This window comes from Myotis yumanensis, unplaced genomic scaffold (assembly GCF_028538775.1).
Source record: "Myotis yumanensis isolate MYYU_CA2020_CCGP unplaced genomic scaffold, mMyoYum1.0.hap1 SCAF_1, whole genome shotgun sequence".
NCBI classification, from domain to species: Eukaryota; Metazoa; Chordata; class Mammalia; order Chiroptera; family Vespertilionidae; genus Myotis; species Myotis yumanensis.
Genome location: NW_027223752.1, coordinates 139,950,737 through 139,963,165, shown reverse-complemented (window position 1 = coordinate 139,963,165; position 12,429 = coordinate 139,950,737). Strand labels below are relative to the sequence as shown.

Genomic DNA, 12,429 nt, shown 5'->3' with positions numbered 1-12,429 from the left:
CCTGCTCTCTCAGGGCATAGGCTCTTCCGTCTCATATTTTTTTTCTATTTTCCCCACCCGCCACATACGGGCAGGAAATGTGCTATGGAGCTTAGAGGACTTGTTCCATATCTTTGGAAAAAATCTTGCCCAGTACTTTGGTAAACGCTACTTGCTTTAGCCTGAGGCTTTTGAAGTCATTTTGACCAGTGATCATTTCTCATGCATGTAACACCTTCGGGCCCAATGGCCGTATCTCCTGAAAGGCTGCTGGAATTGTAAGCAGAGCATATGTGTATACACGCACCATTTGCAACACTTGTAAAAAGAACCAATTCCCCCCCCCCCCCCTTTGTGTGGTGGGCACGTTCATTTAAAATAATTGAGAAATGTCCTTTGGCTTTTCAACACACCTTACTGTTCTCCGAGTAACAGCTTATATTCTGTTTTAGAAGGCTGGTGAGGAAAACCATAAGGTTAAAAAAAAAAACCACACATCTACCATCTGGACAATTCTAAAGGGCCCTCCTTATGTTAAAAGTGGCATTTTAAAAACACCTGAAACACTGGCTGTGGGTGAGCCTGTAGAGAAATATTGTCAACCAAGTCACCCTCCTTTCAACCTTCTCCTCCATCTTCCAATTGGGGCTGCTGGCAGTGGTGACACAGGGGGCTGAGGTGTGACCCTTGAGTTCTGAAGGCCATTGCTCCTCTGTCTCCCTCCCCCACGGACGTCCAGTGAGAGCGCTGCCATCCTCTGGGTTCAGCAAGGGAGTATTCAGGATCTCACTGTTCAACCTTGTGCGGGGGGGCGGGGGGGGGGGGTGAGAAAAAGAGAGGCCGAAAAAAAAATTTCCCACATTGTCAGAGTAATGCCAAACTCTGCCTGAGTGGGATGAGCAGAGCAGATGCTGCAATGAGATGCCAAAGCGGCTCCCCTTCCTCTGCGCCTTGGGTGCCTATAAATTGCTCCGGCGCGCGTTTTCAGCCTCCTCTTCTGCTGGCAGGTGGTACCCAGGCAGAAGTCTACGTTCGGTCTCTCTCTCCCTCGGCTCCCGGCCGCGAGGCACTCGCCGCTGCTGCTCCTTAGCTCCTCTTCGGCTCCTGCGCTCCAGCCCCAGCCTCGCTGAGCGACCGCGCCGCCCCTCCGAGCACCGGGAGCGGCTGGCCCGGCTCGCGCTCCCCGCGCGGGTCTTGGAGGGTGCGCAGCTATTAGAGTAGTGGTGGTTGCAAAGGAGGAAGAAAAAAAAAGCAGGGGAAGAGCGAGCGAAAGAAGAGAAGAGGCAGAAAAAGGCAACTTCAGAGGGAAAGTTGGTGCGAACTGGCGCAGTCTGCAAAAACGGAAAAGTCGATCGCAGGCAGTGGCATAAAAGTGTGAGCGGGCGGCCCGGCGGGCGCAAGAGGCGGCGGCTGGCTCTGCCCTCCTAGTGGCGGGTGGCCGCCCCGAGCGTCGGCAGCCACAGGTGCGAAGGGGCTGGAAGGAAAGAGACAGGAGGGCGCACTGCGCACCCCTCCCCCAGCCTCCACCCCCCAGCTCGGGACTTCAGCTCAAGTCACTAGGCGTCCGAGCTCCCTCCCCAGCCGCAGCCTCGCGGGGGGGAGAGGGAGCAGCCTCGGAGCGGCCGGCGCCCGCTCGCCCAGGGGAGTCGGGGTTCGCAGGGGGTTGTTTTCGGCTCTGAAGAGGTCCCCGCCCAACCTTCAAAATTTTGTCCAAAAGCAGACAAGAGGATCGCCCCGCGCTGAGCCGGCTGGTGGGCAGCAGGAGGCGCCTGATCGCCGCCGGGGCGCTGGGGGTGGTGATGGTGCTGCTGCTGGTCATCCTCATCCCGGTGCTGGTGAGCTCGGCCGGCACGTCGGCGCACTACGAGATGCTGGGCACCTGCCGCATGGTCTGCGACCCCTACGGGGGCACCAAGGCGCCCAGCACGGCGGCCACGCCCGACCGCGGCCTCATGCAGTCGCTGCCCACCTTCATCCAGGGCCCCAAAGGCGAGGCCGGCAGACCCGGGAAGGCGGGCCCGCGTGGGCCCCCCGGTGAGCCTGGGCCACCGGGCCCCGTGGGCCCGCCGGGCGAGAAGGGCGAGCCGGGCCGCCAAGGCCTGCCGGGCCCGCCCGGGGCGCCCGGCCTGAACGCGGCCGGGGCCATCAGCGCGGCCACCTACAGCACGGTGCCCAAGATCGCCTTCTACGCCGGCCTCAAGCGGCAGCACGAAGGCTACGAGGTGCTCAAGTTCGACGACGTGGTCACCAACCTCGGGAACCACTACGACCCCACCACGGGCAAGTTCACCTGCTCTATCCCGGGCATCTACTTCTTCACCTACCACGTCCTGATGCGCGGCGGGGACGGCACCAGCATGTGGGCTGATCTCTGCAAAAACAACCAGGTGAGTGCGGGCCGGCGGCGGCGGGGAGGGCGGGCAGGAGCGCTGGAAGGTGCGGGCGAGAGGGAGGAGACCCCGGAAATGGGTGGGAACCCGCGGAGAAAGGGGCTCCCGGGAGCAAAGTGAGGGAGCGCGCTGTGCCACTCTGGGGGTTCGGCGTCGGAAGCCAACGGGGGCTCCCAGCGGCCCCAAGAGGGCGGTTTAGTCTGGGACCCGCACTCTGTGCTTACACCCAGCGCGACCCTCGAGGGGGCGGTTAGCGGGGAGCGGGGAGTCCGGAGCAGCAGTAAGCGACGCCCAGGCGGTGGGGTCTTTGCTCACACGCTTTGGCGGGAATGGGGTGGGGGGGCTAGGGGAGTCCGGAATGGGCGTGTCAGGGCGATAAACCCGAACCCGGGGAGAAAGACAAGGGCCCGAGGGAGAAAGAAGGGTCTCGCAGGAGCGAGTTGAAGCGAGACCCTGAGACCTGCAGCGTCCCAGACCGGGAAACACATGTAGTGAAATTCAAGACAAATCCACTTCAGTGTTCAGCCGAGGAGAAGAAGGGGGCGAGGTAATGAGTGCTGATAACAGAAGAAAAAGTTGAGACTCTGGTTTTACACCGTAAAATAGGGTCCCAAACACACAACCCAAACTCTGCTTCCTGAAGTGGGTCCTAGGACGCACAGGCAGGTGGAAAAGGGCAGGAGCGGAGCCCAGCCAGAGACTGTGGGCCTTGGCCAGCGAGCCCCAGGGCACCTGCGTGAAGGTCTTCCCAACCCCAGCCCTCCAGCTCACAGGGACAGTGGCCTTGACCTCCACTGTGAAATAGCCCCCAGTTAGCCCTGGGCCAGGAGGACTTGCTCGCCTGGGCTGGTTGGCGCTGCCATAAGGGCCAGCCGGTTGCAGTTGTATCATGGGGCAACTTTTCCGTTTGCTTGAGAAATTCAGTCACTGCAAAACCGAAATGTGTCTTATCTCTTAGTCAGAAGAGGAAAATAATACTTGTAACTGCCTGGAATTGGATCAGACCCTGGGCACATGTTGAATCAGTGGCCACCGGGTGAGGCCTTGCAGCCTGCAGTCTGGACGGAGTTCTTGGTCTCTAACTATGTTTATTGGGTGGCACAGTGAATGACCCCTGACCCTGCCATGGCCAACTTTGATTTAACAAGGTCTGTGGGGCTTGGCCACTTGCCCCTTGAATTCAGACCTTTTAAACTATAAGCCAGTCTTCTATCAAGCAGTATTGAAGCTGTAGTACTCCCCAAAACCCAAGTCATTGTCAGAATTGTTTCAAAAACAAAAGACAAATATCCAAACTGTATAAGAGATAGAAAGGACAAAAAATCCCATCCCTCCCCCTTCCCACCACCCCTCACTTCTAAAGGAATTTAGAAGAAAATAGCTTGAAGGACCCTCAGGACTCAGGACTCTGTAGAACAAAAAAAGAAGTAATGACCACCAGGAGGCACTGACAGGGTTGTTTATTATAGTTATTATGCATGAAAATAATATTAAGATAAATAAAAATTATTTGCAGAGCCATGGGATAGTTGTAGGTAAACGGCTAAAAAGGGCATGACTCACTGTACCCAGAGAGAGCTATTGTGTCACCCTTACAAAAGGGTTCACAAGAGCCCTCAGCAGGCAGGGATGATGCACCCATTTATTTACAAGTCGGCTGTCTTTGGACTCAAAGGTTAAGTCTGGGAAATACTAGCATGCTAAAGAGATTATTTTTAGGCATTCATTAAAATGGAATAAGATTCAAGTTTAATCAGCCAATGTATAAAAGTGTTCACATCTTTAAATATCTGGAAATTGCAATTGCATGAAAAACTAGGGAATAATATATTTACATGTAGATATCTAGACTGCTGAGCCCAGAAATGTCACACTGATTCCAAGAAAATCATTCCACATACGTATGCTATGTGCATTTCGTTTTTAAATTATTTCATTGTTCAGAATGTAGAATGCCCCTTTGTATCACCCTAGCGAGTACATTCTTTGAGGGTCAGGAAAAAAGAACAAGGCAAGACCGCTGACCTTAAAGGTATAATGCTTTCAATTGACATTATTAAGTTGCTACTCTGCAAAGGTGTGCAACAAGTAATTCAGAAAATAAATATCATGACAAACAATATATTTTTTTAATTCAGCATGGGCTATTTGGAAAATGGTTATTACAATTTTAGTGTTAAGGAATTTTATCTCTAGAATAGAACTCTTTTGCAAAGTCTAGTCTGCATGCAGTTGTAGATGAAAAATCTTATAATGTCTTTATCAATATTGAATAAATAGTTTGTCCTTGTTTTCAATTATACTCTTGTCTAATCACTTCTTAGAATGGCCGTTTCCCATTCTAAGCTGAGCTGACCTAATTTGTTTTCATAAAACAGAAACTCAGAGATCCATGTCAGTGTAACATTCTGTGGATTAAGTGGATTAGAGAAACACAAAAATTGAACTAAAAATGCAGTTCACTCTAGGCTAGAGGAATGCCTCTGGGCCGTCACCATCTGAGAAACATGTTATTTATGCTTTGTGTTAATGCACGATCACAGATGGAAACATCAAAGGCCAGTAAATTAACCTGATGCGCCACTTAACCTTTTGTTTATGATTCCACAGAAGTACAATGAAAATGAAATTATGAGAGCATCAGTAGCAATTAATTAAATCAGCAAATGTTACCATAAATATTGTCTCTAATGATAATCCCTCACTAATATGATAATGCTAAAGCTATACAACCTATTACATTCTTAGAAACATGCCACTAAAAGCACCATGGTTCTCATATTTGCAATGAAACCATCAGCCTAAATTTAATCTTACCATTTGTTGAGAGCCCATGACAGTGCAAATTAAATGTAAAAATTGGACTCAAATAGCTTTACATAGAGACAGGAAATATTTTAATGTTTCCATGCTTTTAGCAGAAAACCTGAATAAAAATATTGCTATTTGAATACAATCACTATAGTACTACTATAATAAGCCACTATAATGAAAACTTAGGCTCAAAATTAGAATTATAAAATAATTAAAGAACAATTTCTACTCTAAGAATGTATTTGTTATGGGACGAGTGAATAAGAGGTATATTGGGAATAGTGAATAGTGTGTGGGTTGATATTCATTTATTAGTGAGATTAAGAAATGTCAAATTGATTACCTTTTTAGGGGCCACAAAACATGCACTAAAGATCAAGCAGAATCTAATTATTTAGCTTATAATATGAAAAGATATTAGAGTACATTTAGATAGAAACGAGTCTATTAAGCTAAGGGAGAGGATGCATCATATTCCTGGAGAAAATGCTAAAATCAGTGCAGATTTAGGAACCTGAAAATAGGCGCCAAGGTGGATGCATTACCTTCCTCAATAGTTTGATGGCTGAAATGAAGAACTGTTGGACGTCACTGGGCTAGAGACTAGAGCTTTAGATTTCAAGTGCCATTATACCTTGAGAGTACGAGCAGGTGAGCAGGAATACGAAAGCCTCGAAAGTGCACGGGAGAGTGGCAGTTATTTACCTGGGAAGGCCTTACAGTGCACTATAGGTGAAAATCTTAGCGAATCATTTTCATTAAAAAGCAAGCACACTGGCTTTTTTTTTTTTTTCCCCCACAAAGGAAGCGAAAACTAGAAGCGTAACTTCCAGTCTGTGGGGTCACACTAATATATTGACAGGTTTTTGTGGTTACCCCTCATGAATAAAAATGGTGATAATGACATGGGTTTGTGGTTGTACCCTGCAGAATAATAACGTATAATACAAGTGGCATTATACGTATTTTTAAGATTATTGTCTCTGAATAAGTGATTTTTAATGAGTCCCGGTTCCCAAATGCCTTCATATAGAAAACAGTGTTAAAGCACAATACCCATGGAGCATGTAGTAAATGCCAAAGCAGTAAATAAATTGCATTTGGTTATTAATAATAGCTGAGAAGTATATTAGGGATTGATAATTAATATATTCCTAATCTTGTTAATTACTATTTTCTATTTTAATTTTTCTCATCCATTAAAAATCCACACATAAAGAAGATCAGGTCATAATCATGTTATCCTCCTTGTAGATTTTTCCCCCTGGGAATTAATGACTAGATGAAATGAATAAATCAAAGCACTCAACTCCTAGAAACTTATTATTAATTCCTAGGAAATATTATGACATTAAGTTGTATTATTATTTAATGGTCAAAACAGGTCACCTCACTAAATTGGTGTATACATTCCAGTCAGTACTTGTGAGCATAATAGAGTGGTATATTGCTATTATATTAGTGTCAGCGCAGTGTTAAGGAATTCTAAGTCCTGTAAGCCCTTTTCTCCTTTTGCTATATGATAGTCAGGAAGAAAATTTAAAATACTACTCAAATTACTTTATAAGTTCAGCAGTGTCAAAGAGCCTTCTTCTTTTTTTTAACATTTCAGCATTAATGTGAGAACATACCCCATGAAAATTTAATTTGAAAATCTATCATTTACATTTTGAAAGAAATGCATGGAAATTCTTGACTTATGTCTCACTTTCTTCATTTTGTCAAGTGATAAATTCTGGCATATTGTACCCCAAGTCATGCATTATTACATAGTGCAGTTTTACAAACCGCTAAATCACTTGCTGTGTTTTTCAGGAAAATATCATTATACTGGAATAGAAACAAGCCACAGAGTAGATGTTTTATTGAAATAAATCAAATACAATTCTGCCTATTGAAAAAAAGTTTCCAAGGCAGAATCAAAATCTAGCTAAATGGACATGAAGCCTAATGTGAGTTGAGGATGTGACAGAACGTCCATGTTACTTGACATGATAGGCAATTTGTTTGCAGATGTCTATCAACTCACTGAGATCACAGGCTCAACATGAGTGGATTTGTTTATAAGCAAGCACAGCATCCATTTGGATTCACCGAAATGAGACCATTCAAAAATTCTAGCAATTTGAGAGACTTCAAATCATGGACTTTTACTTCCTTCTATAATTTTAGATATGTTGAAATTGAATGATTTGTTTAATTTCACACATCACAATTAAGCGATAAAAAGGCACAAAAAGAAAAGAAAAAAAGCCTGAAAAGTCGGGTGAGATAGCCAAAGATGTTTACAAGAGTTAAGCTTCTGGTAAAAGGGCCTTTACTTGCATTAAAATTTGAAAGCCCCCAAATCAAATGGTTTCTCCCTGTTTCCTTCCTATTCAGAGGAGTTAGAGTAGTGGTATTTATCTGGCGCTTTACCTACTGTGGATCTCATGTTCTAGTAATTGTGAAGACTAGAGCTGAAGTTTGGATCAAACTCATGTGTTCATCAACAGCAGGTTAAAACATTGCTATTTGGGTAAATTAAAATGCTAGAAACTACTGTTATTTCCACTTCAAGAAGTGACTGGGCCTAGAGATAGAAGAATTAGAAAAAGTAGTGATTTAGGAAGAGAATAAATTGGTATGCACTTTTGACAGCCTGTAGTAAGGAAAGACTGCCGGAATCACCCTCACAAAAGCACCCTTTCCTCCTTTCCATTCCTCCTTTCCAATAACACAGTTGAAACGATTGCAAAGATACCCGCATAAAGCTCCAAGGCCAAGGTGGGCATTTCTGTGTCAGTTCTCTGCTATGGCAGCAGTCAGCTTCTGTTGCTCTGTGAATGGCCTAAAAGAAAACTCGAAGATTCTCTTTGACAAACTCTAATTCTTGTCTGTTTCACGTAGGTGCGTGCCAGTGCAATCGCCCAGGATGCTGATCAGAATTACGACTATGCCAGTAACAGCGTGGTTCTCCACTTGGAGCCAGGAGACGAAGTCTACATCAAATTAGATGGTGGGAAAGCCCATGGAGGAAACAACAACAAATACAGCACATTTTCTGGATTTATCATTTACGCTGACTGATAATGCAGGAATTAAGTTTATTAATCTGAGTTTGGATGCTGGATTCGTATGGCTAACATCAGTGAATCAAGGATCCCAGGGGAATGCCAGTTGTGGGGCACCTCAGTTGTGTATATGTGGGGAATTCAAATGCTACCTGACTCACATCTGCATTCTCAGAAACATTATGTAAAAAAATATTAAAAGCAAGATAAGCAGATGTGTGATCCACTTCCGCCAAAGCAAATACTCCTTGTTATTAGTGTCCATGTGAATGAAGTCCTATATAGATCACAAATTTTTATAGAAAAATCTAAGACACTGAATTATTTCTTCAATATATATGATACTTTGGTGTACCGTGATCCTGCTGCTCTTATCCATGTCAGCTTTGGTTCTTGTGAGTGTACCTGCTTATTACGATACTTGGATTCCATTCATAGTGTAGGAAGGAATGATTTTACCCTGCAGGAGGAGGTCTAATCAAAATAATGCTGCTTGTCCCCAAAGAAATTGTTTGCCTTGTACTCTTGTGAACTTTAGAGCTAGACCTGGGAATGATTCAACTTCAAGCCTTAACCTGGAATTTCCTGGATTTGACGCAATTCCCAAGCCTATGGTTATTTTCCCGTTTTCTTTTTCTTACGCATTTTCTTTTTTCTCTTTAATGGTGATAGTCTTTTGAAGTAGAAATTGAAATTGTATCATAGGATTACCCTCTAAGTGTGAAAATGTGTAATATGTATGGTATTTAGAAAATCCCCTACGTACCCATTCTGTCACTAGAATGTGTTTAGATTTACTTGGAAAGTCAGAGACATTTATTCTTTGGTGTTAAATCAGACTGAGGCTTTTGTCTACTTTGGAACAAAAGATTATTCATAACCCAATGCACAAAGGTTTAATTTGAGCTACTGCATGCATCACCAATGGGACGCTAAGTAAGGCTTTCAAATAGTAACTGACTAAAGTTGTGGCCTGAGGTTATTTCAAAATGAACAATTTCACATATAAACAGTATGACAACAAAGTGTATATATTTTATAGGAATACCTGTTACATATATGTGTGTGTTTATACACATATATATTAGCTATATATATGGCTTTAGACCATAGGCACAGTGGCTGCTATAGCCTCAAAATTTTAATTGAAACAATTATATGTGTATATGCGCACACACAAACACATACATTATTTGAATTATTTTGGGTTGAAATATATTTTGGATGACAAAAATATATGGAATAGCAAAATAATTGAAATGGCTTCTCTTTTAAGAGTTATCCGGAAAATTAAATTGTATTAGGTTAAAATGCCCTATGCGCCACATGTCTGCAAATTAAGCCTATGACTTCTCTGTTACCCTCTGCCAATCAATACTTTTTACTGCATTCTGTGGCAGACCGTTAACATTAGGACTGCTGAAACGAAGTGGCTCTCCTTTGTAATGTTTGTGAATTATACGCATTTAAAATTACCAATTTTTCTTTTTTTCTCAGGTGGATTGAAGCTGACAGTAGATTTTGTGAGTGGTGTAAATCCTTTCTCTCTGTTTAAAATACACTACCAAAAGCCATCTCTTTAAAACTAAGAAAAAAATTAAAAATGCATGCTGATAGATCTGAACTATCAGACAACTTCCACTATTACAATGAAAAATCTGTTCCCCTCTCAGCTGCCTTTTGAAGACTTTTTGACAAGTAGATTTCAAAAACAGATATTTAAATATCTGCTTGTTTTACTGGTGAAGGATATTTGCATGGTTTTTTCACTTAAAGGAATTAGTTTGTTCTCCTGGCTCTTTCCTCTTGGGTACTTTATGGTCTAACACACAGAAAGCTTGATCATCTTTGATCTGCAGAAATATCTTTTATTTAGCAAACCTCACCTTTCCAAAAGAGCTATGCATGGTGTTTCCATCTGAAGGTACTGTTTGCTTGGTTTAAATGCCTTAGCCTGAGTAACTGTCATGATTATATGATTAAAAACACTTAACCCATTCAATAAGAATAATGATTAGTTCCATTTGACCATCCTGATATATAAGATAACTCAGAAAGGAGTTCCAATGAATTTTATTTCTATTTAACAACATGTAATTATCAAAGAATTGGCAACAGGGTTTGTAGAATTTTTGTTTTATTTTTAGGTAACAGCAAACAGAGAATTCAACCAAAAGATCAACTTATAAAAAGCAGTGCACATCCACTAAGAGTTTTAACTGAGTTTTTTAAAGGCTTTATTTACACAAACCATCAGGGCTGGATACCTTTTATTTTTATTTTATTTATGTATATATGTATTTATTTATTTATTTAGCTTGAGAGTACATATTAAAGCTGAAATAAAGGAAACAAAGGAAGGGCTTAGGGTAGAAAAAGCAACAGAAGAACCTGGGCAGGGCTGCTTTCGCTCACTTAAAAGTCAGAGAAAAGAGAGACTTGGAGACAGGTTCAGGGGATGAGCTGGGAACGAGCTGCCGCTGTCCACTGCTCACCTGGTTGCAAGTCTCATGGGGACCTTTCAAGTTTTAAAAAATAGTACGTGCCTGAGAGAAGGTCATGGGCATGCTCCAAGGAGGGTGCCAAGGCTGATACCTTTTAGAGAGTTGGCTGTAGCATCAGATTGTCATTTCTAATAGACCTGACCTTTTCTTCAGAAAAATAAGCATTATTTTCTCTAGTTAGGCCCAAGGAAAAACAAAGAAAAGGTATAGAAAATAAAGGGACTATATATATATATATATATATATATATACATATATGGCAAACATTTCTCTTTTTTTTGCATTACACATGATTAATTGATTAAATTGTGGCCTTTGTTATTATAAATGTAATGATTCATTAAAGTATATTATGTAATATATTCTGACTTTTATGATTGAATTTTTGTAATTCAGTATTATGTTATGTGTTCATGCCCCCTTATACAAATTTTTCAAAGCACAACAAAAATTTATAGCAAAAATGGATGCCAGAAAGGCATAGGCAGCACAATTGATTTATGATAAGTATATACAGATAGGTAGACAGCATATAATTATCCTTCCACAATATTTTTACCATTGTAAATTGGTAATTGTCTTACAGTATCTATTGAAAAAAAATCTCAAAACTTCACTTCTCTTGCTGAAGAAGCTATTTTAAAGTGCCATCTTACTCATTAGGCATTAATTAAAGAACAGCAGGATAATTAGTGGGATCATCAATATTACAAGAAACATTGGATTGCTCCAGAAGGGGGTAATTTAACTCAAAACACTTTAAATTCTCAAGAAGGGCAGCTGATAGATTAAGAAAACAAAACAAGACTTCACTAAAGGGATTTAGACTGTAACTCATTGTTTGGAAGCAGGTGCTTCTGTGATTATTTGTTAAGCCAAAGTACTAGGGCTCAATGAGGCTCAAGGACTCCCTAAAGGTGCAGATGTAATAGCCAGTTTCTGAGAAGGCAAAACGCTTCTAATTCTCACAAAAAGGAAATGACCCATCATTAGTTCTATATAGCTCCGATTAATTCATACCCGAGTCGGTTTGAGATCACTGAATGTTCTCTGTAAGCTTTATATTCAAGGTGTGAATTTATGACCACCTTATTGGAAAGTTAGCCATTGCTGAGGGTTCTCTATTAGTATCTTATCAAGGGCATTCTTGTTGATACCTCTAAGCAACATTTTAGGAACAATGTTGGTGAGTATATGAGAATAGCCGTGGCCTCCATATTTCATCAGCCGATGCTTTGTGTGTATGTCATGTGCCATCAGAATTCGGTCTTCGTAGCCTTCATCCACCAGAAGGCGCACCCTGTGAAAAATGTTAACGCATTACATCATTTGTCTCACATTTACAAATGTTCAGGGTGCTTTAAACTTTTACTTAGAAACCTACTGTGCTTATAGAGATCCCACCTTCCACTGTGGCATCTGTCCTGGGAGACCTGCGTGGTGATGATAAAGATACTGCTGCATTTTGGTAGGAACATGATCCTTATTCCATGAACACAGAAATTTCCAGCCTTTGATATTTAGGACAATGTCTGGCAATACTGCATTAAAGATAGCTTCTAACAGGAGGTGCGAGTTTGAGTGAATGGCCACTTTAGCATTTCACTAAATAACTTTGTTCTGCATCTGTGGCTGGTTCTCCACTCTAAAAATGCCTCTCTCGGTGGGCCTGTTTTTCAGATCTCAGTC

General features: G+C 42.4%; 2 protein-coding genes across 4 annotated transcripts in view; one reads left to right on the top strand and one right to left on the bottom strand.

Annotated features, from left to right (window-relative positions):
• Positions 1-973: 973 nt before the first annotated feature.
• Positions 974-11,156, top strand: C1QL3 (complement C1q like 3). Its single transcript, XM_070432333.1, has 2 exons — positions 974-2,366; positions 8,073-11,156. The coding sequence occupies exons 1-2, from the start codon at positions 1,779-1,781 to the stop codon at positions 8,250-8,252; spliced, it is 768 nt and encodes a 255-aa protein (XP_070288434.1). The 5' UTR covers positions 974-1,778; the 3' UTR covers positions 8,253-11,156.
• The window catches only part of PTER (phosphotriesterase related), a 75,384-nt gene continuing 73,457 nt past the window's right edge, over positions 10,503-12,429 (bottom strand). For all 3 annotated transcript variants that reach the window (XM_070432301.1, XM_070432319.1, XM_070432309.1), the window contains exon 5: positions 10,503-12,040. In XM_070432301.1, the coding sequence (XP_070288402.1) occupies positions 11,830-12,040 (211 nt within the window). In that variant the 3' untranslated portion in view covers positions 10,503-11,829. The remainder of the gene's footprint in view (positions 12,041-12,429) is intronic.

What these genes read in the sequence shown, in the direction of transcription:
- C1QL3 (XM_070432333.1), top strand. Translation starts at nt 1,779, where the DNA reads ATGGTGCTGCTGCTGGTCATCCTCATCCCGGTGCTGGTGAGCTCGGCC. An exon ending in ATCTCTGCAAAAACAACCAG is followed by an intron (nt 2,367 to 8,072) that starts GTGAGTGCGGGC and finishes TGTTTCACGTAG; the next exon opens with GTGCGTGCCAGTGCAATCGC.